At 47.2% G+C, this 24,461-nt stretch overlaps 3 protein-coding genes and 1 non-coding gene across 63 annotated transcripts in view; 2 read left to right on the forward strand and 2 right to left on the reverse strand.

Moving 5' to 3' along the window:
• The window catches only part of SLC7A6 (solute carrier family 7 member 6), a 41,721-nt gene extending 36,843 nt beyond the window's left edge, over nt 1-4,878 (forward strand). For 19 of the 41 annotated variants that reach the window (XM_077984360.1, XM_077984366.1, XM_077984361.1 and 16 more), the window contains one exon: nt 321-4,878. In XM_077984360.1, the coding sequence (XP_077840486.1) occupies nt 321-415 (95 nt within the window). In that variant the 3' untranslated portion in view covers nt 416-4,878. The remainder of the gene's footprint in view (nt 1-320) is intronic. The other 22 variants (XR_013411038.1, XR_013411036.1, XR_013411035.1 and 19 more) reach the window with 2 other exon arrangements.
• SLC7A6OS (solute carrier family 7 member 6 opposite strand) lies at nt 3,685-14,293 on the reverse strand. The gene is made up of 5 exons (XM_015126469.3): nt 14,082-14,293; nt 13,683-13,961; nt 7,324-7,530; nt 5,420-5,540; nt 3,685-4,487 (listed from the first exon to the last, which is right to left on the reverse strand). The coding sequence occupies exons 1-5, from the start codon at nt 14,271-14,273 to the stop codon at nt 4,357-4,359; spliced, it is 930 nt and encodes a 309-aa protein (XP_014981955.1). The 5' UTR covers nt 14,274-14,293; the 3' UTR covers nt 3,685-4,356.
• Nucleotides 14,294-14,388: 95 nt separating this feature from the next.
• PRMT7 (protein arginine methyltransferase 7) overlaps nt 14,389-24,461 on the forward strand; it is a 47,520-nt gene continuing 37,447 nt past the window's right edge. For 18 of the 20 annotated variants that reach the window (XR_013411026.1, XR_013411027.1, XR_013411029.1 and 15 more), the window contains exons 1-2: nt 14,389-14,468; nt 19,748-19,925. Coding sequence is in view for 15 of the 20 variants with exons in the window: in XM_077984328.1 (XP_077840454.1) it covers nt 19,831-19,925 (95 nt within the window). In the remaining 5 variants the exon portion in view is untranslated. Of the gene's footprint in view, nt 14,469-19,100; nt 19,154-19,747; nt 19,926-24,461 lie in introns of all 20 variants that reach the window. The other 2 variants (XM_077984332.1, XM_077984330.1) reach the window with 1 other exon arrangement.
• LOC114674524 (small nucleolar RNA U13) lies at nt 16,605-16,707 on the reverse strand. The gene has a single exon (XR_003725674.1). It is a non-coding gene; the product is annotated as a small nucleolar RNA U13 (small nucleolar RNA).

Below are 24,461 nucleotides of genomic sequence, written 5' to 3' on the forward strand. Positions count from 1 at the left end.
GCCATGAGACCCAGCTGTCGACGACTTCCCTTTTGATTTTGACATGATCACTTTAGTTCTAATTTTCGTGTCCTATTTTGGGGCTAAAACATTACCTTCTGACAACACAAATCACCTGGGAAGAAGTCATGCATCAGACTCTGGCTGGGAATGGGGCAGAGGATGATGAGGCTTGTTGGGAGACAGGGGCAAAGCCTGATATAGAGTACTCAAGGGGCAGGTGGGGAGGGAGCCATAGATGTTACCAGTCAGCCTTGTGTTCAGGTTAGGGCTGTAGCTAGATACTTACTAAATCCTGTGCTTGCTCTATTTTCATTCAGCTGCTATCACCAGAGGCATCCAGCACCTTTGCTTTTGTGTCCTGACTGAGCTTGATGTAACCGAAGAGAAAAAGGATGAGATGAAAACTGACTAGAGGTCAGAGGTGGCTTTCCTAGGCCTGGAAGGCTGGCCACACAGCGAAATCCTGGTAACAAGACTCTATGGGCCCAACTCTCCTGAATTAAAGGAGCCTTTTGACCCACATCATATAACGGGGCTCAGGGCCAGTGCTCACTCTTCTTGGTAAGCTATAGGAGACTCAGGATCTGGGCCAACCTCAAGGTGGAGGCTTCAGAGGGTGGGGGGAAGATTGGGGAACAGGGGCATGGTCATTTAGTTTTACTCCTGATAGGTAGAGGCAGCTCTTACAGATATTTACTTGGCAAGGGGCAGTGGGGAAGAGAGAATACTAGGTTGATAGGGCTGGTGACTTCTGAATTTGGTATTTGAGATTTGAACTAGGAGTCCCTATAGAGGGGCTGCTCTATGGGAAGTTTTCCTCTGACCAGGTCCAACACCTGACTTTAAAGGCCTGAAATGCTACCGTTTCTTCCTCTAGCTCAAAATTCTTCCCTGGGGAGAGAGTTATAGTTCCTTATTTATTGATATTTAGTCCAGAACACCAGTTCTAACGAAGCATGAGTGTCTCTTCATCTACAGGATGCAATAGGCTTGATTGTATTTAAAATTCAGAGTACCCAAAACTGAGTCCCTCTGGGCTCAGGAATGTCTGTGGTATCGGATCAGACTCTGACCACAGATTTTATGCTGTTTAGCACAATCTTCTATTGAGTCTTACCTGCAACAATGAACCTTACAGATTTTTTTACTCACGTACCTGTTACACTTTAGCATATAGATAGATCATGTTATAAGCACTTGGCTCAGGTCCAGCAAGGACAGATGAACAAATTCATAAGTCAGAAGTCTGTTAATATGGCTGTTTTGAAGGATAATCCTTTATTTTACTTGAGACCTTGCATCTTTGTTCTAGCTGACAGTAAATCTCTGGGTTTCTGTTATGAACTCTTAAGAGGACTGAAACTTCTGAAATTCAGGTGGATCACCTGAATTCTCTCAGCTGTCAGTGGCTTGGAGAACATCTCAAGGGCCCAAGTCATCAAATAACCTCTCCGTAAGGGAAGGGTGAGGGACTGCTGCGCAGACCCAAGCAAACCCACCCTGGTGCTAGAAGAGGTCATTTCACTTTTTCTGAAAACCTCACATCAGACTGCATCCCCTTCTGTCCCTGGCACCAGGCTTTGTTTACACTTGGAGCCGCCTTGGTGTGGGTCACCAGGACAGTGTACTCCTCTCCTGCCAGCCTCCCCTTCCCCGAGGTGTGGTGGCTGCAGTCTCAGGAAGAGCTTGGTACTTGTGGGGACTTCTGTTTGCTCCCTGTGGAGATCAGTGACGACTGGGAGGAAAGCTGCTTCAACCTGAGTTGGGCTCTTCAGCAGGCTGCACAAGTGGAAGCAACTAATTCTGGTGCTCAGGCTGGGTTCTCCACCCAAGTTAGGCCTGCTCTGGCCTAATGGATCTTACTGTGAGCAGGACGGCTGCACTGGATTGTACAACTGTTTTGTGATGCCCCCGGACACTGTCATCCTGGGCCCAGAAAAACCTGCTAGCTTGACATACCCCATGGGCTTCTTATTCTTAGGTTTTGGAATTGGTGAACAGTGAGGCAGTCTCCCTTTCTGACCATTCTTCACCCACTCACAGATAAGGGAATAACCTTGGCCATATATTTGCTCAATAAAGATTGAAGAAAGCATGGTCACAGTTGCCTTGGGTTCAGAGCATAATGCATATGTGAAGCATGGGGTGACATTCTTACTGTCATGGGTTTGGGATTTGTACGGCAAATTCCTGCCCGAAGACAGGGTGTCTTGTGCAAAGGCTGACTTGCCTGAACTCTAAGAACATGACTTTTGTCTGAGCCAAGCTGGCACCCATCCCAGGGCTCCTCTGGAGCTAATCCTTTAAGCAAAATGTGCTTGCCTTTTAAAGATCTTTGAAAGATCCCTGACCCCAGCTTTAGCTTTCTCCACCAGATAACCAGCTAATCCCAGGAATTTACTGCCCCCCGCCCCCGCCCCCAGTGGCTTCTAGGGAAAGCAAGGACCTCACATGCCAGGTGCCCTAGTACTTGCTCAGTGAGCTGTGTCATCCTCCTTTCATTTTTGGATGGTGACAGCATTCTTCCCCTTTGTGCTGGATACAGACTTCTCCCAGGATCCCTTTTTTGGGAGCAAAGCCAGACAATCCCTACAGCACTCAAGCTTCAGGGTGGAATTAATTTCTGCCAGCTCTTTGTTGTCTGTCTCCTTAAATCCTTCTCCTGGTGTGCTTATCCCTTTTGCAGTGAGTACGGTTTATTAAGTTATCAGCCCTTTAATATTGGGGAAACTTAATGAGTATAAATGGCAGGGAGCACCCTGTAACAGCAGTGTTTTGTTTTTTCACCTGGTTGCTGTGAGTCCAAGAATGGCTTTCAATCCTTTGTTTCTATGTCTACAGACAGAAAACGAGATGTCTAATATTAGACATACAAGTTGCTGCCTGTTATAATGTTGAATTTGTGCATACCTAGGATGTTTGTTGTTTTAATTAGCTGCAATATATAGGGCCTGTGTACACAGAATTTAATCACTTCGGCAGGTTGAACAACTCCATGTAGATAAGAGCTAGTGTAGGTAAACGTTTAGAAAATGGACATAAAGTCAAAGTGATGGCAGGTAGGATGAAGGAGAGATACTTAGGAAATCCTAAAAGAGGCGGCAAGAAGGCATCTCCCTGTGTAAATTCCCTTCCCCCATGACAGTGAGTCAGAGACACTCACAGGCTATGAGGGCACAGCCCTAGCTGAATGTTCTGTTGTCCGAAATAGCTACTAGCCACATGTAGCGAATTACATTAAAATGAAATAAAACTAAAGCTCAGTTTCGCTTCAGTTGCGCTAATCACATTTCAAGTGCTCAGCAGCCACCTGTGTCTACTACTACACAGCGCAGACACAGAACACAGCGTCACTGCAGATAGTTCTACTGGACAATGTTACACTAGAATAAACACCAAGGCAGTCAGTTAAGGCAGCTATGGTTTGGAAAGGCATAGGAACAGAGTGTGCTTAGAAGAGATACAAGTTGTGGTAATAAAACTGATCCTGCTGATAGTAGTTTGTTTTTGTGGTGAGTGCTGTGAAGAGTAAACGTTACTCAGTGGAAAGCTAAGTTCAGAATGTGCTTTGTTTTTCCTCCTTTGCTTTAAGTCCTTGGTATTTATAATCAATGCTGAAACTTCGGTCTCACTACCACTCCGTTTTAGATATTCAGATTTAAAAGGCTTTAAAAGAATTACTTTCTTCCATGTTCAAAGCTAGACTTTACTAAACACATGTATCACATTCATACACATTGTTTCTTGGCCCCACTGCCAAAGGAAGTCAGTCAGTCATTTCACAACTATTACCAGAGTTTGGAAGCCGAAATAGCTGTTAACTGAAATCTCCCACAGCTCACACAGACTGCTTTCTGCCCTAATGGCCATTACTATCCAGTCTGTGTTGCTACAAGGGACCCACAGTCCCCCTTTTAGATTCGATCAAAAGGAACAGGGTTTTCCCAGAGGCAGGCAGCCTGGTGGTATGGCAGAGCAGAAACTTACTGCTAATGAAACGGGAACCTCTCCTTCCCTTGTGGTTTCAGCACAGCACCTGAATGCCAGGAAAAATTCCTGGGCCAAGAAGCTAAAGCTAAAGAAACCTTCCTTTTTACACATTTTTTTTTTTCTTTCAAACTGTAGGGTCACTTTTGATTGAGGCAAAGGGGCCCTACTATAAGTGGAAAAGACTCACTCCTTTAACATAAGTTTTCACTGTGGTAGGATGGTGCTGCCTGACATGCTTGATATGCTTTTCCTTGCACGTGTTAAGCTAGGAAACCTAAAAGGATGTCAGCAGGGCAGTTAACCCTGGACTCAGAGCCCTCAAGGGCTTGTGGCAGAACCTCATGGCTGGACATCACAAGACGATCAGTCTGAATCCAGGTCGTGGGGGCTGTCATAGCCAAACTCCTTCTGCACATCCAGAGGGTATTTGCTCCACATCCGTTGTCTGCTGCTGCCTCTTTCCTCCTCACTCAGGCTGTTGTAGTCAGCAGAGCCTAGAATGAGATTCCGGGAATGGATTCTAAATGTGATTTTCCTAGGCTACTGCAGGAACCCCTTCTCTTCTCAGAAAGGTCTGTTTTTGTTCCCGATTGTAATGCAAAATGCTTGCTCAATAAAGAAAATAAAGCATATAGAATTTTTTTTTTTTTTTAAAGAAGCAATCACTTTCCTATCATCTAAAACAAGTTCCTTCACACTGGAGTATTCTGTCACTTCTCCCCTCCGTATAGTATTTTTTTTGTTGTTGTAACAGTTGTAGTCATATTGTAAATATTTTTGTACCTTTCTCCTTTTAACGTGTTATTGACAAACCTCCCCAATAGAATATTCAATTGTTTGTTTCATTTCTCTGTTGTCAGACACCAATAAATTCTTTTTTTGGGCCTTCTTCTACCTTCTTTAACATAGTTACCACAGGAATTATGTTGTCAGGTCATCTTTCTTTCTTCCCCCAGGTATTATGTCTGTGTTGCATCTTTCTCAAAACAGGTGTACATGCAGCAGTTTTTTGAGAAGTTAGATAACTGATTTGTGAAAACTCTGGGCTTATTCCTACTGGCAAACCTCTCTCTTCCTTGGTTTCTTGACTGGGGCAGGGAAACAGACAATGAGCTACATATTTTACACAATCTCAACCACCAAAATTCATATAGAACCATCTCATCTGCAGAGAAAATGAGGCTCAGTGAGGTGAACTAACTGCCCAAGAGCCACAGCAAAGTAATGACAACTACAGATTTGAACCCAGGCCTGATGGATTATTACACCCCCAGGAGGCCCCTGGGAAACACTGGTCTTTGGGTCTCCTACAGCACGAATTGCTCAATGGCAGAGAAGGAAAGGCAGTTAAGATGCACCTGTCAACTATGCCTGCACCTCAGTCTCAGATCCTACCAGTCCCTCCCCGTCTGGGGCTGCCACCCACCTCTGGAATCCTCATCTCCATCACTGCTCTCCTCCTCTGGGTACTCATTGCGCCAGTTATTCTCACTGTTCTCATCATCTTCATCGTCGTAAATGTCCTCTGGTTCTTGATCTTCATTCACCTACACATCTCAACACAAACATGAGTCCAAATCAAAACCTCTAAGGTTATGTTCAGGGGGAAGTTGTTAGCATACCAGTTGGAGGGATGTCATGTAAAAGTGCCATGTGAAAAAACTGCAGACTAGGAGTTAGTTTGACTTCGTTGCACAAGAGGCTATGAGAGGGAGATAATAGCCTCCTTCCACCCAGAGTCCAGCTCCAGAATGATAGGACACGCTGAACTCCATGAGAAGGGAACACAGGGAAAAGAGAAGTGATGGCTCTGAGCGATTCCTTTAAATTCCAAAGGTCAAAACCAAAACCCAAGCATAAGAGGTGCAGAAAGGCAGGAGGAAGGGCCATGCAGTGGTCCAAGGTGGGTACCTGACTGCCACTCTCTGTCCTAACGCAGGTGCAGGATACAGTGCTTCTTGATTACAGTCTAAGCATGACAGTTAGGTGCCACCTTAAGTTTTCTTGTTAATCATTTTAGAATTTAAGAATAGGCCAGGCGCAGTGGCTCACGCCTGTAATCCCAGGACTCTGGGAGGCTGAGGTGGGCGGATCACTTGAGGTCAGAAGTTTGAGACCAGCCTAGGCAACGTGGTAAAACCCTGTCTCTACTAAAAATACAAGAATTAGCTAGGTGTGGTGGCATGCACCTGTAATCCCAGCTACTCGGGAGGCTGAAGCAGGAGAATCGCTTGAACCCAGGAGGGGGAGGTTGCAATGAGCCAAGATGGTGCCACTGCACTCCGGCCTGGGTGACAGAGCAAGACTCCATCTCAAAAAAAAAAAAAAAAAAAAAAAAAAGATAATGGTGTCAGCTAGGTGTGGTGGCTCATAGCTGTAATCCCAGCACTTTGGGAGGCCAAGGTGGGAGGATCACTTGAGCCCAGGAGTTCAAGACCACAAGACCAGCCTGGACAACACAGTGAGACCCTGCCTCTACAAAAAAATCAACAAAAATTGGGCATTATGGTGCATGCCTGTACTCCTGGCTGGCTGCTTGGGAGGCTGAGATGGGAGGATGGCTTGAGCCTGGGAGACAGAGGCTGCAGTGAGCTCAGATAGCAACACTGCAGTCCAGCTTGGGTGACAGTGTGAGACCTTGTCTCAAAAAAGAAAAAAAAAAATAATGTCAGGATGTTAGCTTCCTTCATGCAAAGTTTTCTCTACTTCTTTTTTTTTTTTTTTTTTTTTTTTTTTGAGACGGAGTCTCACGCTGTTGCCCAGGCTGGAGTGCAGTGGCGCGATCTCGGCTCACTGCAAGCTCCGCCTCCCGGGCTAATTTTTTGTATTTTTAGTAGAGACGGGGTTTCACTGTGGTCTCGATCTCCTGACCTTGTGATCCGCCCGCCTCGGCCTCCCAAAGTGCTGGGATTACAGGCTTGAGCCACCGCGCCCGGCCAGTTTTCTCTACTTCTAAGGTACGAATTAAAAAATAGGTTTTGTTGTCATTCACATTAAGAATTTCTGGTTTTATCTTGTCTTTATCTTACTCATAAATCCTATATACATATTTCCCCCCAAGAATGGATAGCTATAAACAATAAAGATGATGTTGCAAACCTTCTAAAATGTTCGTTAATGTAAAAATTATCAATCTAAGATGATCTTTCCCAAAATTCCCTGTACTATAAAGTCAGGTTCCTAAAAGGCACTTAGAATAAATTTTTCTTTTTAAGGAGGAAAAGAACTAAGGACAATGTTGATCAGGAGTGGAGCCCAGGGAAGCAAAGCATTCTGATTAGAGAAAGAGCTAGGATGCCTCAAGCCCCCTCTCCTCATGGGCCCCCTTACCAGCTCCCACTCTTGGCTGTAGGGCTGCACAGAGAGGATGTTCTCAATCCAGCCTGGAGTGGCCGTCTCCAAGTAGTAAATGTCATACACATAGTCATCGTGTTTTTGTTCTTCCTGGTGCCTGACTCCAGGTCCATCCTCAGACACAGTCAATCGCTCACGGATCAACTCTACAGAATTGCAGAGGATCACATCTGGGTCAGATGTCTGTAAAGAAACCACAGATCACACACACACACATGCATGACCCAAAACATGATGTTCCATGAGGAGGAACCTATAAGTTGGGTGAAGGAAGGCTCCCTACAGTTGTGTGTGTGTGTGTGTGTGTGTGTGTGTGTTTTTTTTTGAGCGGGAGTCTCACTCTGCTCTGTCGCCCAGGTTGGAGTGCAGTGGCATGATCTTGGCTCACTGCAACCTCTGCCTCCCGGGTTCAAGTGTTTCTCCTGCCTCAGCTTCCCAAGTAGCTGGGACTACAGGCATGTGCCACCACACCCGGCTAATTTTTTGTGTTTTTAGTAGAGATGGGGTTTCACCGTATTAGCCAGGATGGTTTTGATCTCCTGACCTCAAGAAATCTGTGCACCCCGGCCTCTCAAAGTGCTGGGATTACAGGCGTGAGCCACCTTGCCCAGCCACAGTTCCATAGTGTTGTGGTCAAGATTCTTATCCCCATGAATTCCTAGTCTTTTAACTAGTTATTACATTAAATAATCAAGAATCTCTGTAAAATTACTGTGTAGTTCTTATTTTAAGATAGAAACCTACAAAATAGCCTCCTGCTCTTTTGTGCTCGGCTCTCACACCTATAATCCCAACACTTCAGGAAGCCAAGGTGGACAAATTGCTTGAGGCCAGAAGCTCAAGAACAGCCTGGGCAACATGGCAAAACCCCCGCCTCTACAAAGAAATACAAAAATTAGCTGGGTGTGGTGGTGTGCACCTGTAGTCCCAGGTACTCGGGAGGTTGAGGCTGCAGAGAGCTGTGATCATGCCACTGTACTCCATCCTGGGTGACAGAGTGAGACCTGTCTCAAAACAATGAAAGAAAAAAAAAATATGGGAAGACTGACCTAAGGAGAGGGGAAAGACAGAAGACCTGGCCAGTCTTGACCCCAAGCTCTGAGTCAGACCTGCTTCTATAGGTCTTCTGAGATCCTTTGGTAATACACAATGTTCTCTCTTTGGGGATCAGTAGGCACACAGTAGCACCCCTATGGCTGAACCTGAAATGAGTCTCTGTGTGGCCTCCTGTGGAAGCCAACAGGTGTTTCCTGGTGACCTCTACCATTGCCCATCATTTGGCTTGCCATATATTTACATCCCACTTTTAACTACAAATTGGGAATGGGCTCACCTATAGTCTTTCTACTGGAAAGAACAGTTTGAAATGCAATGCCCTTGAACAGAAATGGCCCAGGTAAGATGTGCTCCAGTGCTGACAGGCTGTGTCATCCAGGGGCCTGGTGGCATGGGTCAGTTTGTTAACCACAGGGACATGCTGCAGATGGCTCCTCTTGATAGGTTCATCAGAGGATACTGCACACAGCTCTAAGCAGACACCATGCAGGAAAATGGGGAGGATCCCACGACCAAGGCATATAAGGGGAGACCAATGCTATAATTTACAGACTAAGGAATTCTTCCTTGCTCCTAAGTCAAAAACTAGAGATGCCAGTTTTTCTGCAGGCTTTTGAGCAAACTTAAAGCTACCTATTACAAAAGTTCTGGCTCCAATCCACAAGTCCCTCCACTCAGTCAAATTATGCAGCCATTAAAATACAAGATTGCTGGGCACAGTGGCTCATACCTGTAATCACAGCACTTTGGGAAGCCAAGGTGGGAGGAATGTTGGAGCCCAGGAGTTTGAGACTAGCCTGGGCAACATGGCAAAACCCAGTCTCTACAAAAAATACAAAAATTAGCTGGGTGTGGTGGCACAGGCCTGTGGTTCCAGCTACTCAAGAGGCTGAGGCAGGAGGATCACATGAGCCCAGGAGGTGGAGGCTGCACCGAGCTGTGATCATGCCACTGCACTCCAGCCTGGGCAACAGAGCGAGATGCTGTCTCAAAAAAAAGTACAAGAGTAGCAATACAGAAAAATGACAGATACAGAATTTTGTACAAGGAAAGAAACCAGTTCTATTCTACCTACTTTTGGGTTGGTAGTAAAATGGGAGATTTTCTCCTTTGTTGTATTTTTTCAAATTTCCTATAATGAGTATAAATTATTTTCTTTTTCTTTTTTGAGATGGAGTTTCGCTCTTGTCGCCCAGGCTTGAGTGCAACGGCGCAATCTCGGCTCACTGCAACCTCTGCCTCCCAGGTTCAAGCAATTCTCCTGCCTCAGCCTCCTGAGTAGCTGCGATTACAGGTGTGCACCACCATGCCTGGTCAATTTTTGTATTTTTAGTAGAGACAGGGTTTCACCATGTTGGTCAGGCTGGTCTCAAACTCCTGACCTCATGATCCACCCACCTTGGCCTCCCAAAGTGTTGGTATCACAGGCATAAGCCACCGTGCCCGGCCTATTATTGCTTAAAGAGGCGGTTTTCACTATGTTGCCCACACTGGCTTTTAACTCCGAGCCTTAGGTGATCTTTCTATTTCACCCTCCTGAGTAGCTGGGACTAAAGGTGTGCACCACTGCTCTTAGCTAGAAGAAAAATAATTATTATTATTTCTGCAGAGATGGAGTCTTGCTGTGTTGCTCAGGATGGTCTCGAACTTCAGGCCTCAATCCTCCTGCCTTAGCCTCCCAAAGTGCTAGGATTATAGGAGTAACCCACCGTGCCCCTTGCTGAAAATTATTTTAAAGTCTATGTCTATGTGTATTCATTCCTTCATTCATTCACTCAGAATCAGGGTCTTGCTCTGTCGCCCAGGCTGGAAGGCGGCAGTATGATCATGGCTCACTGCAGCCTTGAATTCCTGGGCTCAAGTGTTCCTTTCTTGGCCTCCCAAAGTGTTGGGACTACAGGTATGAACCACTGAGCCCAGCCCGTATTTTCAGTTACGCTACACACAGCATTTTGTACTGTTAAACATATATATTTTCCCCTACAACCAGTCTTCACGGTTATCAGTTCTAAGGGTCCAGACAGTTACATGTGTCAATCTCTTGGATACAATTTTTAACCTCCATGTATAGTGTTGCAATGAATGTGCCATTTCCTGCATTTGAAAATGGAGATGTAAGTATCTAACTCATAAGGGTTTTGTGAGGATTAAATGAGTTAATTAAAAGAAAATATAACAAGTACCTAACACACTATTTGACATAATCACTTAGTCAATCAATGGTAGCTTTCGTTAATATCATAGCTTAGCTATTTGCTTCTGCTGAATTATTTCCCTAGGATAAATCTTGGAGGTGAGACTACTAGTTAAAAGGAACTGAAGTCCTTTAATTTTTAAATTTCCTATTAAATTTATCTAATAGGAATTTATTTGCTTAAAATGTAAATTATGTCAATTTAAGGAGAAATTCATTGTAACATAACAGAAATGCTGTCATTTTAAAATTTCCTTAGAAATTTTTAATTTTAAAATTTTCCTAGATTATGCATGACTTTAGATCCAAACAATAAGTTTACATATGTAAAAATATGGCTCCCACCCCCGTAAAGCCATGCTGTTTTCCAAAAGGCTTGCATCAATTTTATTCCTACAATTGTATACACTTTTAATCACTGCCTTGCCAGCAGTGCTATCAACTACTTTTTTCCTGCTAGTCTAGTATGCATAAAACCTCAAGCATGCTTTAAGCTTAAATTCATTTTTCCCCCTATAATTACTCTATGCAAACATTTTTGGTATGCTTAGAGTCGGTATTGCTTTACTGGAAAAATCTCTGTTCATATCCATCATCAGTTTATCTCCTAGTTTTCTTTATTAAAATTAAATTAGCCATTTACTCTTTTTTTTTGAGATGGAGTTTTGTTCTTCTTGCCCAAGCTGGAGTGCAGTGGTGCAATCTTGGCTTACTGCAACCTCCGCCTCCTGCGTTCAGGTGATTCTCCTGCCTCAGCCTCCCAAGTAGCTGGGATTACAGGCACATACCACCACGCCCGGCTAATTTTTGTATTTTTAGTAGAAACAGGGTTTCGCCATATTGGCCAGGCTGGTCTTGAACTCCTGACCTCAAGTGATCTACCTGCCTCGGCCTCCCAAAGTGCTGGGATTATAGACGTGAGCCACTGTGCCCGGCCTAATGAACTATTTACTTGATTCAATTCCACTGAGCATTAGTTTACTTTACACATTTTATAAGTCATGCATTAGTCTGGAATGTTTTGGTGAAAGATGTTGCTATGGACATCATACACAAATTGCTATCAGTTACACTAGCACCAGCCAGGCGTGGTGGCGCACGCCTGTAATCCTAGCATTTTGGGAGGCCAAGGTGGGTGGATCACCTGAGGTCAGGAGTTCAAGACCAGCCTGGTCAACATAGTGAAACCCTGTCTCTAACTAAAAATACAAAATTAGCTGGATGTGGTGGCTCACGCCTGTAATCCCAGCTACTCGGGAGGCTGAGGCATGAGAACGACTTGAACCCCCAGGAGGTGGAGGCTGCAGTGAGCCAAGATCGCGCCACTGCACTACAGCCTGGGCGACAAGGGCGAGACTCCATCTCAAACAAAACAAACACAACAACAATAAACAATTACAGTAGTACCATTTGCTTGTTGCTTGTGGATTCATTTTGAATTGTAATTTTTTTAAGTTTCAAAAATGATTGAGTTCTATAAAAATGTTTATCAAGAGAGGGCACATTGGCTGGGCGCAGTGGCTCATGCCTGTAATCCCAGCACTTTGGGAGGTTGAGGTGGGCGGATCACTTGAGGCCAGGAGTTTGAAACCAGCCTGGCCAACATCGCGAAATCCCGTCTCTACTAAAAATACAAAAGTTAGCCGGATGTGGTGGCTCACACTTGTAATCCCAGCTATTTGGGAGGCTGAGGCAGGAGAATTGCTTGAACCCGGGAGTTGGAGGTTGCAGTGAGCCGGGATCATGCCAGTGCACTCCAGCCTGGGCCACAGAGTGAGAGTCCAACTCAAAAAAAAAAAGGCACACCTTATGTTGAGAGTTTTCTGTTTTTTTTAGAGACAGTATCTTGCTCTGTTGCCCAAACCAGAGGGCAGTGACTTGATCATAGCTCACTGCAATCTCTAATTCCTGAGTTTAAATGATCCTCCTACCCCAGCCTCCCCAGTAGCTAGCACTACAAGCGCATGCCACCATGCCCAGCTAATTTCCTTTTTCTTTTTGTAGTGACAAGGTCTTGCTTTATTGCCCAGGCTGGTCTCAAGCGACCCTCCTGCCTCAGCCTCTCAGAGCGCTGGGATTACAAGAAGAATTTTATTTTATTTTTTTTTGAGACAGGGCCTCACTCTGTCACCTAGGCTGAAATGCCACTGCCGCACAATCATGGCTCACCGTAGCCTTGACCGCTCTAGGCTCAGGTGATCTTCCCGCCTGGGCCTCTCTACGTGCTAGGACTACTGGCGTCAGCTACTGTGCCCAGCCTCGAGGAAAATTTTCCATTTCTGTAGTTTCGCTGCATGTAATAGAATTCTTCTGGAAGTGAGTGCAAATGAATTTAGCAAATGTAATATAAAGAAAAGCACTGGATTAAATGTTAGAAGACTTGCATTCTAGACCTCAATCTACCTCAAACTGGGTATGCTACCCAGAACTATTCCTTTAAGCTCTCTTTGATCAATTTTCCTACCTGCTCTCTCTCTGCTTTGCTCCAGTGACCCCATCTCAGTCAGGCTGAAAGGACTTGTAAAGACATTTCCTTACAAGTACCTAGAGTGTCTAGCAGGCACTCCTCCCCTCAAATTCCTTACTGGTCTCCTCTAGCTCACCCGGCTCCAGGCACCTTGCAAGGAGCAGGGAAACTCGGCTTCAGAGCCTCTTTACTTTCAGGTTCTCTGCCTAGAAGTCCTCTCCATATGTGGAATGCCCTGCCATTCACCTTCTGCAAGTCTTCACTCAAATGTCATTTTCTCAGTGACACTCTCACTGAAGTGGCACAACTCTTTCTGCTTTGTCTCCCTGCCTCCTTACATCCCTTATCATCATCTGACACTGAATTGACTTGTTTACTGTTTCTGTTTACCTGCATGTTAGGTTCACACTGCTGTATCCACAGAATCTAAAAAAAATACCTGGCATTTAGTAGGCACGTAGTAAACACATGTTGGATGAATAACCAAAACTGTAAAATGAGGCCGTCACGCCGGATGGATCATGCATCCCCTTAAGATGAAACTGTGCTGCTACTGGGCCCAGTCTTCTGGCATTACCGTCCTGAGAAGCCCAGCACCACCTTCCGAGGCGTACTCACTTTGCAGGAGCCTGCAGCGGCGGCTTCAGGTTCTCCCTCCTCGTGGACAAGGTCTAACAACTGAAAGCCCGAGTCCCCGGCGGCTTCTGGGTTCCCCGGCGTGTACTCGGACTCCTGGCCGCTCGAGGTGGTCCCCAAGGATCGGCGGCTGGAAACCACCCGGTAGCGGCCCTCCTGCCGGATCTCCCGAGCCGAGGCGCGGAGATTGCAGCGGACACGCTGCTGGCTGTCCCGTGACGGGCGCAGAACTGCCCGCAGGAGAGGCTGGACTGGTTCCTCCTAGGGGGCAACAGGGGAGGGAGGCCAGCGTAAGCAGGAGTTCGCGAGCGGGTCAGGGATCGGGTTTCCTAACGGCTGCACCCTAAGATGCCCTCCACATCACTGCACCACGCCCAATACCTGGGAGCACACAGTGGCCACCAAGTGGAAGACATTATTCTCCGCTGCTCTCTCCAAACTCGCCGACGTCTTCTGTGCCGCCGACTCGACCTCGTCGCTCCGGAGGCGTTTACAAGCGAGCACAAGAGCCTCGGCCGGCTCCGCACTGCGCTTCCGCTTCACCCGCAGCACAGCTGTCCTGCCGGCCTCCATAGTGGCTGCCGCTGAGCATTGTGGGAACGCGCGGGGTGTGATGGGATAGCCTTCTAGTTCTGCCTTGGGACCCGCCCCCCGCCCCCCGCCCCCCGCCCCCCGCACGCTCCTCGGCGCAGATAGATCCCGCCCCGCGTGCTGGACGCGGCAAAATGGTGGTAGCAGAGGAGGCGAGCGAAGCGTTTCCCGTGGCAGGTGAGGCGCTGGGTATGCGGGGAAGGTGGGGTCGCTTTGGGGTTCGGGGTGCAGCCAGCATCATGTCCTTAGCACCAGGGCCTCGGCAGAGGAGCCTGGCGTGGGCGTACTTGGACTCCGGGGACCTTTCTAGAGTCCGCGTGGGGCAGCTCGGAGCACCCTGGCCTGCAGGAGAGCGGGGTTCCAGGCTGGCCCCGGCTCTGCAGTCCAGCCGGGTGCCTGCTGCTCGCGGGGCTGGGTCGCAGTACTGGTGCCTGGAGCCTCCCCTTAGAGACCGCAGTAGCTCCAACCATCGCATCCCTCACTGGGCCACGAGTTCTCTGATTGACCTGCTGATGTCTTCCCGGTTCACTGTGTTCTGAGTAATTGGAGAGTCATGTATTCACTACATGCCAGCCAGAGTGGTTCTGTAAAAGCGTACGTCCAGTGTAGATATGCTTCTGCTTAAAGCTCTTGAGTGGCTCCCACTGCTTTTGGAACAAGATCCAAACTTGTCGACTTTCCAAAGTCGACAAGGCCCAGCTTGATTGAGCAGAAGATGTGATAGGAGATGAGGAATGGGGGCTTCTGCAAAAGTGCTTCGGTCGCTCAGGCTTTTGGCACATTTTGCTTGTGCACCTAGTTCTTTCTACCTTAGGGCCTTTTCTTGGGAAAGTTGGGGTAAGGATTCCTGACCTGTAAAAACTCTTCCCCAACTTTTATCCTGGTTTGTCTTGTAGATCTCAAATGCTACCTTCCTCAAAGAGTCCTTCTGTAACCTTGGTTTTCTCTTTCTACAACGCTCTGTGTATTTCTTGCATTCATGTAGTCTGTAATTTGTATTACTCTCTCATTAGTCTAAGCTCTTGGAGGGCAAGGGTTTTCTCTAGCTTATGGTGGTGGCTCCAGTCCCTAATATAGTGCCTGGCACGTAGAAGGTATTCAGTCAAGTTTGATACTTTATTTTTTCGAGAGAGAGCCTCACTCTGCTGCCTAGGCTGAGTGCAGTGGTATGATCAAGGCGCACTGCAGCCTTGACCTCCTGGGCTCAGGCGATCCTCTCACCTCAGCCTCCAGAGTAGCTGGGACTACAGGCATGCGCCACTATACTCGGCTAATTTTTAATTTTAGTATATGTATATTTAATGTATACATATATATTTTCAAGACAGGGTCTCACTCTGTCACCCAGGCTGGAGTTCAGTGGCGCCATCTCGGCTCACTGCAACCTCCGCCTCCGGGGCTCAAGTGATTCTCCTACCTCAGCCTCCCGAGTAACTGGGACTACAGGCACAGGTCACCGCGCCCGGCTAATTTTTTAAAAAAATTTTTTGTAGAGAACGGGGTCTCACTATGTTGCGCAGGCTGGTCTGGAACTCCCAGATCCGATATCCTTGCGCCTCGGCCTCCCAAAGTGCTGGGATCACAGGTGTGAGCCACCACACCCTAGCAAATACATTTTGAATGAATGTTAAGGACCATCTGCTCTGCAGTTTGACGGGTAATACAATTAGGGCTTGGCATGGTGGTTTCTATTTCCTCCTTGTAAATGGCCATGCGAGTTTACAACTCTTGGAGAATGAGGAGGGGGTCAGAGAATATCTCCTCAATCTGTAGTGTAGACTTCTTCTGGGAGAGGACAAATAATAATGGATGAGGGCATTTAGCCAGAGAAGGTGTGTAGTGCCCACCAGAAGAGGTTCGTGCCTTCATAAAATTGTTAACACAAGACAAGGTTCCAGGTTGGTTGGTTTTTTTTTGAGATACAGTCTTGCTCTGTTGCCCAGGCTGGAGTGCAGTGGCGTGATCTTGGCTCACTGCAACCTCTGCCTCCCAGGTTTAAGCAATTCTCCTGCCTCAGCCTCCCAAGTAGCAGGGATTGCAGGCACCTGCCACCACGCCCACTAATTTTTTTTATTTTTAGTAGAGATAGGATTTCGCCATGCTGGCCAGACTGGTCTCAAACTCCTGACCTCAGGTGATCCACCTGCCTTGGTCTCCCAAAGTGCTGGGATTATAGGCGTGAGTCACCGCGCCTGGGCTCTTCCAGGTTTTGAAAACACTGTGGTCCTGGTGTTCGACTCAGCAACATCACAGACAGGAAAGGAATCCTATGGATTAAAGTTCTTTACTATACGTTTTTTTTTTTTTCCTCCACTTCAGATAGGTAATGTGCCAGTGTAGTAAAGGTTTGAGGGGAGGCACGTCTGACACAGGCGCATGAACATCCAGTCATCACGCTTGTGAGTTACAAAAGGATCACTCTTAACCTTTAAGTAACTTCAGAATTGATTCCACGTGGACCACAGGATTAGTATTTCAGGACTCTACCATGTGGAGCCTATTGACAATGTTTGACACCTGGTCCAGTTTTACTTCACCAAACTGATTGATTTAATGTGCGTGATTGTCCAAGCCTTTCTAATTGGATGAAATGCCTTCTCCCTCCACATACCCCACCTTCTCCTCGTGCCTCAGCTGAATCCACCTTTTAAGCCTTCCCTGAACATTCAGCTAGGTATGGCCATTTCTTTCTCTAGCATTTGTTGGACACAGTTTTCCAATGCACATTACAGATTCTGATAGTTCTAAATATTCTATCTGTAAAATAAGTATTAGTACGAGATAAAGTGGATTATAGCAATGCTGTTAAACTGCTGGTTGCAACCCATTGATGGGTCCTGACCAGCAAGTAAAAGTGCAGCTGGGTGCTGTGGTGCATGCCGGTAGACTAGCTACTTGGGAGGCTGATGTAGGAGGACCTTGAGTCCAGGAGTTCAAGGCTGTAGAGTATAATATCATGCCTGTGAATAGCCACTGCACTACAGCCTGGACAGCGGGGAGATCCCATCTCTTAAAAACAGCGGAAATGGCCGGGCGCGGTGGCTCAAGCCTGTAATCCCAGCACTTTGGGAGGCCGAGGCGGGCGGATCACAAGGTCAGGAGATCGAGACCACAGTGAAACCCCGTCTCTACTAAAAATACAAAAAATTAGCCGGGCGCGGTGGCGGGCGCCTGTAGTCCTAGCTACTCAGGAGGCTGAGGCAGGAGAATGGCGTGAACCCAGGAGGCGGAGCTTGCAGTGAGCCGAGATCGCGCCACGGCACTCCAGCCTGGGCAACAGCGTGAGACTCCGTCTCAAAAAAAAAAAAAAAAAAACAGCGGAAATGAGGCCGGGCGCGGTGGCTCAAGCCTGTAATCCCAGCACTTTGGGAGGCCGAGACGGGCGGATCATGAGGTCAGGAGATCGAGACCATCCTGGCTAACACGGTGAAACCCCGTCTCTACTAAAAATACAAGAAAATTAGCCGGGCGAGGTGGCGGGCGCCTGTAGTCCCAGCTACTCGGGAGGCTGAGGCAGGAGAATGGCGTGAACCCCGGGGAGCGGAGCTTGCACTGAGCCGCGATCGCGCCACTGCACTCCAGCCTGGGGCACAGAGCAAGACTCCGCGTCAAAAAAAAAAAAAAAAGCGGAAATGAAATAGAGCGTATCAGAGGGCCTTGTTCGTAGGAAGTCAGTATTGTTTCGTGGAACTTTTAGTTACATGCGTATATGCAGGTGTGTGTATTGAGGCTCATTGTAAAGTATATTTCTTACTGGGGTTATCAGAAAGTTTGAAGGCCATTAGACTGGGGATAGGTATGCTGGGATTTTAAAAGTAGAGTTTTACCTGGACAAATTGTCTACTTTGAACCTGACTGTCTGACTGTGTTTGTTCAGGGAAGGTTGTTTCTAATCTATTTGCTTTTTTTTTTTTTTTTTTTTTTTGAGACGGAGTCTTGCTCTGTCGCCCAGGCTGGAGTGCAGTGGCCGGATCTCAGCTCACTGCAAGCTCCGCCTCCCGGGTTTATGCCATTCTCCTGCCTCAGCCTCCCGAGTAGCTGGGACTACAGGCGCCCGCCACCTCGCCCGGCTAGTTTTTTGTATTTTTTAGTAGAGACGGGGTTTCACCGTGTTAGCCAGGATGGTCTCGATCTCCTGACCTCGTAATCCGCCTGTCTCGGCCTCCCAAAGTGCTGGGATTACAGGCTTGAGCCACTGCGCCCGGCTGCTTTTTTGTTTGTTTTGGGGACGGAGTCTTACTCTCTCGCCCAGGCTGGAGTGCGGTGGCACGGTCTCGGCTCACTGCAACCTCTGCCTCCCGGGTTCAAGCGATTCTCCTGCCTCAGCCTCCCGAGTAGCTGGGATTACAGATGTGCGCCACCATACCTGGCTAATTTTTGTAGTTTTAGTAGAGACGGGGTTTTACCATGTTGGCCAGGCTGGTCTTGAACTCCTGACCTCAGGTGATCCGCCTGCTTTGGCCTCCCAAAGTGCTGGGATTATAGGTGTGAGCCACCGAGCCCAACCTGTTTCTCATCTATTTGTGTAAGAATTCCATGTTTACTTACTAGTAAACTTTTTTACTTGCTAGTATTAGCTGGGAGTAGGGCACTCACTTGTAGTTCGAGCTACTGGAGAGGCTGAGGCAGGAGGAATGCTTGAGCCCAGGAGTTTGAGTCCAGCCTGGGCAATATAACGAGACCCCGTCTTAAGAAGAATGGTAATATCATGAACATTTATGTTCCCACCACCCAGTTTAAGAAAAAGAACAATACTTTTGAAGTGTGCTGTGTACCCCTCCTTGATCCCATCTCTCCCTTCTCTTTTAGAAGTGAACTGTCCTGATTCCCTGCTATGCTTTTTAGTGTGATTCCTGAAGAAGGTATCATTCCATTTTGCATAGTTATAAATTTTATAGCAATGGAGTCGTATTGCATGTGTTGTGTGATTTGCTGTTTTTGCTCGTCATATTCCTGGCGTTATCCATTTTTAGGTTTATGTGTTGCTGTGATTTATTGTTTAGATGAAAGTTTTCCTGGTTTGACTTGCTCTATCTTCATATTTTTCCTTAAGCTAAGGGTTCAGGATACAAAGGCGGTATTGGTGGCACTTCTTTACCAGCACCCCATCTCTTCTCCTCCTAGCCTTGAGGGCTGCACCTGGATGAACCTGTGAGGCTCATTTGACCCTTTTGGAAGCACCGAAGCCTGCTGAAGTTTCCAGACATCTGTATAAATCTGTTGTAGTTTTTTAAATGTTATACGCTGGATATAAAACCAAGTAACTCCTGCTGGAAACATTTACAATATTGATTAACAAATACTGTCAGTGGCTTTGACATTTTTGTCAGTTTCTTGATTTTCCCCCCACTTTTTGTCTCCCCTCCCCTCCTCCACATTTTGGGGCATTATGCTGTTAATAGGTTTTTTTCTGTTCGTTTGTTAATACACCTCCTGTTTCCTTCTGATGTTAATAGGTTTCTGACAGTCAGACTTGTCCACAAGAACTCAACTGGCAAGGCTGCTTTTCTGTGCTAAAACTGGGGAGCTGGTGGGCACCATGAAGATCTTCTGCAGTCGGGCCAATCCGACCACGGGGTCTGTGGAGTGGCTGGAGGAGGACGAACACTATGATTACCACCAGGAGATTGCAAGGTACTGGCTTGGTTTATAGCAGGCTGCAGCTGGGTGGGGCACTGATCTCAAAGCAGATGCCTTGGGATCCAGTCTGAGCGTGGGCTAGAGTGTCACCCAGTGCTTATGATGAGTGCTGGTGTTGGTGCTGAGCAGGTCTGCTCAGCCAGGTAGGTATATGTGGCAGTTAGGCAAAGTCATGCTTGTTTGGAGTGTCAGACATTATGTAGCAGCCTTAGCAGAGCCTCAGCATCTGTTTAGTGGAGCAAAGAAAACCCAAGCCTCAGTAGTGTTGATGAAGTTGAATCATTTACTTGCCTTACTGAAATGGTGACAGTGTTCATCATATGGTTAAATTCTCTTGAATGAAAAAAAATGAGATTTTTTTTTCCCTTAGAAGAAATATTTAAAAGTATGTGAGTTGTTGGCCAGGCACAGTGGCTCATGCCTGTAATTCTAGCACTTTGGAGGCTGAGGTGGGCAGATCACCTGAGATCAGGAGTTTGAGACCAGCCTGGCCAACATGGAGAAACCTAGTCTCTACTAAAAATACAAAATTAGCCGGGCATTGTGGCTCATGCCTGTGATCCCAGCTTACTTGGGAGGCTGAGACAGGAGAATTGCTTGAACCTGGGAGGCAGAGGTTGTGTTGAGCCAAGATCGCACCATTGCACTCCAGCCTGGGCAACAAGAGCAAAACTCTGTCTCAAAAAAAAAGTATGTGAGTTGTTATGTAGCAATCGTTAAGTGCATTCGGTGTGCCAGCATTGTGCTAAGGCTGTGGATACCAGATGAGGAAGATCCCGTTCTCATCTTCAAGGACTATGCAGTTTTGTGGAAGAGACGGGCACATAAAAAATTATAGCACAAAGGCCGGCACGGTGGGTCATGCCTGTAATCCTAGCACTTTGGGATCACTTGACGGTCAGCAGTTCGAGACCAGCCTGGCCAACATGGTGAAACCCCGTCTCTACACAAAAAAAATTAGCTGGGAGTGGTGGTGGGTGCCTGTAATTTCCAGCTACTTGGGAGGCTGAGGCAGGAAAATCACTTGAACTCGAGAGGTGCAGGTTGCAGTGAGCCGAGGTTGTGCCACTGCACCCCAGCCTGGGTAACAGAGTGAGATTCTGTCTCAAAAAAAAAAAAAAAAAGATTACAGCACGGTGAGATAAAGGCACAAAAGGTCATGGAAGCAACAAGAACCAGCTGGACTTGGGGTGGGAGGTAATGTTTGAATAATTTCTCAGTTCTAAAGGAAGAGAAGCTGAAGTCTGAGCTGTAGGGATTACATGTAAGCTTTCAGATGGGCCAGTTTGTGACTGGGTGCAGTGGCCCACACCTGTGGTCCCAGCTACTTGGGAGGCCAAGGCAGGAGGATTGCTTGTGCCCATGAGTTCAAGTCCAGCATGGGCAACATAGTAAAACCCTGTCTCACAAACAGGAAAAAAAAGACCAAAAACAGGCCGGACACTGTGGCTCACGCCTGTAATCCCAGCACTTTGGGAGGCCAAGGTGAGCGGGAGTTCGAGGTTGAGGTCCGTCCTGAGGTCGGGAGTTCAAGAACAGCCTGACCAACGTGGAGAAACCCAGTCTCTACTAAAAATACAAAATTAGCTGGGCGTGGTGGCACACGCCTATAATCCCAGCTGCTCGGGAGGCTGAGGCAGGAGAATCACTTGAACCGGGGAGGCAGAGGTTGCCGTGAGCTGAGATCGTGCCATTGCACTCCAGCCTGGGCAACAAGAGCGAAACTGTCTCAAAAAAAAAAAAAAAACCCACAAAAAAGCAGATGGGCTAATTTGGGGAGCAGCTAGCAGTTTAGCGTGTTTGGAGTGTGGTGCAAAAGTACTATGGTAAGAGAGGCTGCTGAAAGCATAGGCGGGGTCATTCTGTAAAGGATGGTAGCAAAATGCAGGAAGAGGAACACGAGTTTAAGTCCGAGCTCTGCCACTTCTCTACTCTCTTGGCCAAGTTACTTCTCTGAGCCTTAATCTAACATAATATATACTTCAATATGATAATACATTGTCTCACAGTGTAATACAATTATCTTAGAATTGTTTGATGATTAAGTGTAATACAGTGTCTGGTGCAGAATTAGGGCTTAAAATTTTTTTTTTTTGAGACGGAATCTTGCTCTGTCGCCCAGGCTGGAGTGCAGTGGCGTGATCTCGGCTCACTGCAAGCTCCGCCTCCCAGGTTCACGCCATTCTCCTGCCTCAGCCTCCCGAGTAGCTGGGACTACAGGCGCCTGCCGCCATGCCCGGCTAATTTTTTGTATTTTTAATAGAGACGGGGTTTCACTGTGTTAGCCAGGATGGTCTCCATCTCCTGACCTCATGATCCGCCTACCTCGGCCTCCCAAAGTCCTGGGATTACAGGTGTGAGCCACTGCACCTGGCCAGAGCTTAAAATATTTCTAAACATTTTGGACATTTTCTTGTTTTGTTTTTGAGACGGAGTCTTGCTCTGTTGCCCGGGCTGGAATGCAGTGGCGCAATCTCGGCTTCTTGCAATCTCTGCCTCCCAGGTTCAAGCGATTCTCTTGCCTCAGCCTCCTAGGTAGCTGGGATTACAGGCACCTGCCACCACACTTGGCTAATTTTTCCATTTTTAGTAGAAATGGGAGTTTCACCTCTTGGCCAGCCTGGTCTTGATCTCCTGACCTCAGGTGATCCACCTGCTTCTGCCTCCCATAGTGCTGGGATTACAGGTGTGAGCCACTACAGCTGGCCTGGACATTATTTTCTAAGTGATATATTAAACAGGAGAGAAAGAGGATTGGATTGCATTTTGGAACACTCACTGAGAGCAGCATGGAGAGGAGAGCATTTGGGGATATTACAGTCCCAGAGCTGCATAGTCCCAGAGGAGACAGCTCAGGGGAGCTTGAGTTTGGTAACTCACTGCATATGATGGAGGGAGAGAGAAGATTCAAGAAGTACAACGACTTCTGGTTAGAATGACAAAGTGGATGGGACTGCAAGGGAGAACCCAGGAGGAATGGGTGGCGTGGGGGAGAGGAACACGATAGAGATCAGGTGTTTAAGTTTGGACATCCACATAGAGATGCCAGTGGCAGGTAGAATTTTGGGTCTAGAGACAGAATTTCTAGTTGTTAGAATTGAAACTGGGAGTGGTTGCTGTCTCTCAAGGGGGTGTGAAATACGAAAGGTAGAGGGTTGAAGAAGGAATCCCGGAATAGCTGAGGAGGCAAAAGGAGAAGGGCGAGGGAGATGGCCAGCGTGGAAAGGAAGAAAGAGGGAATGTCTAGCAGGGTCAGAGGCACTGGGAAGTCCCAGATCCTGATGACTGACATCAGCTGCAGGAGTGAGCTGGTGGCGGTTACCGAGAGTGATGTCAGTGGAATGATGGGCAGCAAGTGTGTGAAGAGACCAGGAAGGTGGTGAGTGAGATGCCTTTTAAATAGTGAGCAGAGGTAGAAATGACTACATTCCAGTTAAGCATCCATAGCTGACTTCAGATATAAAACCTTGACATGCCATTTAAAAAAAAATCCCCCTTCTTTCGGTGCACCGCTCCTCAAAGTGTGGAATGTGGGCCGCCTGTGACACAATTGCCTGGAGCACGTTAGCCCAGCCTTCTCAATGAGAGAGAGTGTGTGGGGGGGGGGAGGGGGGGCAGGGGGTGGGGGACTCTGCATTTCAAGTAAGCTTTCTGGTGATTCTGGTGTTGACCCAAGGCGGGAGGGCCTCTGTTTTAGTGTGAGCTCCTTAGCTGTCCCCTAGAATTCCCAGAAAGCGTGGGAGGGCCTGCCTAGTTTTGGGTGCTCATCCCGACCCCGCCTGAGTTTCAATGTGTGAATTACTGCAATAGGAAATATGGAGAAGTGACTCTCCTCCCCTTAGAACGGTATTGGTGAACTCTTAGTTTTCCCTGATGATGTTAAGTGAACATACCCAGTGGGGTACCTGTTACATATACAGTGGGTGTATGTGAGTACTTCTCTTTCCCCAGCTGCTCTCCCTAATATTACATCAATGGTTATCCCCAGGCACACATGTACGCAAGGTTAGGTCAAGTATTAGGAAGATTGAGTCTGAGTTTTTCCTGAGGAGGAAAATGTATAGCATATAACAAGATCAGGACGCTAGTGGCTGTGGAATTACTGTGACAGGGCTAACTGCTGAGACCAGCTCAGTAGTGGAGACCCTAACCCAGCAGTGCTAGAGGAATTAAAGACACACACACACATATAGGGTGTGGAGTGGGAATCGGGGCTGACAGCCTTCAGAGCGGAGAGCCACAAACAGAGTTTTACCTACTCATTTATTGACAGCAAGCCAGTGATAAACATTGTTCCTATAGATTATAGATTAAAACAGGGGAACAAAGGGATGGGTCTGGCTAGTTATCTGCAGCAGGCACATGTCCTTGAGGCACAGACCGCTCATGCTATTGTTTGTAGTTGAGAAACACCTTAAGCGAAAACCGCCCTGGGTGGGCCAGGTGTCCCTTGTCCTCATTCCGGTAAACCCACAACCTTCAGTGTGGGTATGGTAGCCATCAAGAGCATGTCACAGTGCTGCAGAGATT

This window comes from Macaca mulatta, chromosome 20, assembly GCF_049350105.2.
Source record: "Macaca mulatta isolate MMU2019108-1 chromosome 20, T2T-MMU8v2.0, whole genome shotgun sequence".
NCBI classification, from domain to species: domain Eukaryota; kingdom Metazoa; phylum Chordata; class Mammalia; order Primates; family Cercopithecidae; genus Macaca; species Macaca mulatta.